This window comes from Apaloderma vittatum, unplaced genomic scaffold (assembly GCF_000703405.1).
Source record: "Apaloderma vittatum isolate BGI_N311 unplaced genomic scaffold, ASM70340v1 scaffold31715, whole genome shotgun sequence".
Lineage (NCBI taxonomy): Eukaryota > Metazoa > Chordata > Aves > Trogoniformes > Trogonidae > Apaloderma > Apaloderma vittatum.
In genome coordinates, this window is record NW_009719355.1 from 1 (window position 1) to 1,725 (window position 1,725).

Below are 1,725 nucleotides of genomic sequence, written 5' to 3' on the forward strand. Positions count from 1 at the left end.
TTGCTGTAGACTTGTGCTCTGATTAAGTACCTTTTTTGTCCCCCTGTTGATTTTAGGGAATCTGGAATGGTTAGATAAGAACAAAACCAGTTTTCTGATCATGTGGAGGAGACCAGAAGAATGGGGAAAGCTCATCTATCAGTGGGTGAGAACGCAGGAGCTGTCTTGCCCGCAGGCCAAGCTTTCAGTGTCCAGGAGGACAGGTGGTATTGGCTGCAATTTGTGAAAAAGACCACTGTAATATTTTTCTCTTATTTCCTCACTGCTTTTACCTTCCTTCTCCAGTTTCTGTCTGTTGCAGGGAAGTGTAGAGCTGTTAACAGCTTTTTGTTTGCTGTAAGGCGCAGTGTGAGCAGTGGATCCAGTCGTCCCCTCCCACTGCAGTTGGCTGCTCCACAGTGAGGACAGAGCAGCGTTACTGTGTTGCCTTCGTGTATCCCGAGTCCTTACTGTGAAACACGTGGGCAGAAAAAGCAGAGGGGCAGGGAAAGGAAATGTTGTCGTTCCCTTAAGCATCATTTCATGGCTCACCTGTGCCCCAGAGCATTTCCAGTGCTGTCCACAATCTGTTTTGCTTGCACTGAGGTGTATGAGAGATCGTGCTGAGGATGTTAAATCACACAGACAAGATTTGTGGCTGTATTGCTTTTACGTTTCCAGGTGTCGAAGAACGGCTTGACCAACTCTGTGTTCACGCTGTATGAGCTGGCCAGTGGAGATGATACAGAGAATGAAGGTAATGTTGTGGGTTATGCTCCAGGGCAGGTTTTCAGAGCACGCTTGATTTGAGCACGTCAGCAGTTGATTGTCAGATTATAGTTTTGTAGATTGAATATTTTAAAATTGCTTATGCAAGCTCACACCGATTGCCCAGTGCTGCTCTGAAGGCTTGTTCACCGCGTTGCACGACCATCTCCCTTTGCTATCGCTGTTTGCATTTTAAACCTCCCTCTGCCCCACAAGCTTTCCCAGTGCCCTGCTCTTTATCTGGTGAGGTGAGGGCTGGTTTTCTTTATGTCTGGCTTCTGTGCTGCTTTCAAGACTGCTGTGACTCATTTTGTTCTGTCTGTGACCTTCAGGCTTTGTTCCTGACGCAGCGATGCAGTGATGAGTCCGTCAGTGTAGCCGTGTCTCTGGGTTTGCTGTGGCGTTGGAGCCTCAAAGGTGCTCTCCGGAGCCCTCTGCTTTGGTTTTCACCCTCTTGATGGAGATCTCTGTCCTTCCCCAGAGTTCCACGGCTTGGACGAGACCACGCTGCTGCGTGCCCTGCAAGCCTTGCAGCAAGAGCACAAAGCTGAAATTATCACGCTGGACGATGGCCGAGGCGTCAAGTTCTTCTGAAAGGAGCCCCCTCCCCTCTCTTCCCTGGCTGCTGACGTGGTTCTTGCTGCGAGGGTTCGCTCTCCTGGCCTGGTTCCAAGCCGTGACTGCAAGCAGCTGCACACTCGGGATTTCTTGGGGCGAGGAGAATCTGTGAAGCCTTCCAGAGACATGACTTCTTAGGAATATTCAGAAATCCTCTTGTCTGTCTTTTCTCCCTGTTGATTGTGTTTGAGACGCTAAAGCTGCTCTAGGCGGTTCTGAGAGGGACCACCCACAAGTGGAATAACGGGACTGCTCCTCTCGCAGATCTCTGTTCCTGCAGGGGCCATGGAGCAGTCTCTTTGGCTGGTCAAGCCTGGCCTCGAAGGGAGCCTCCTTCCCTCCTGCCAGCCGAGTGCTTTG

At 50.6% G+C, this 1,725-nt stretch overlaps 1 protein-coding gene across 1 annotated transcript; it reads left to right on the forward strand.

The window, feature by feature from the left end:
• Positions 1–56: 56 nt before the first annotated feature.
• VPS25 (vacuolar protein sorting 25 homolog (S. cerevisiae)) lies at positions 57–1,341 on the forward strand (the record flags this gene model as incomplete). The annotated part of the gene is made up of 3 exons (XM_009870608.1): positions 57–145; positions 661–736; positions 1,229–1,341. Coding segments are annotated over 3 exons (278 nt in total), but the record flags the coding sequence as incomplete, so codon positions are not given.
• Between the last annotated feature and the right edge of the window lie 384 nt (positions 1,342–1,725).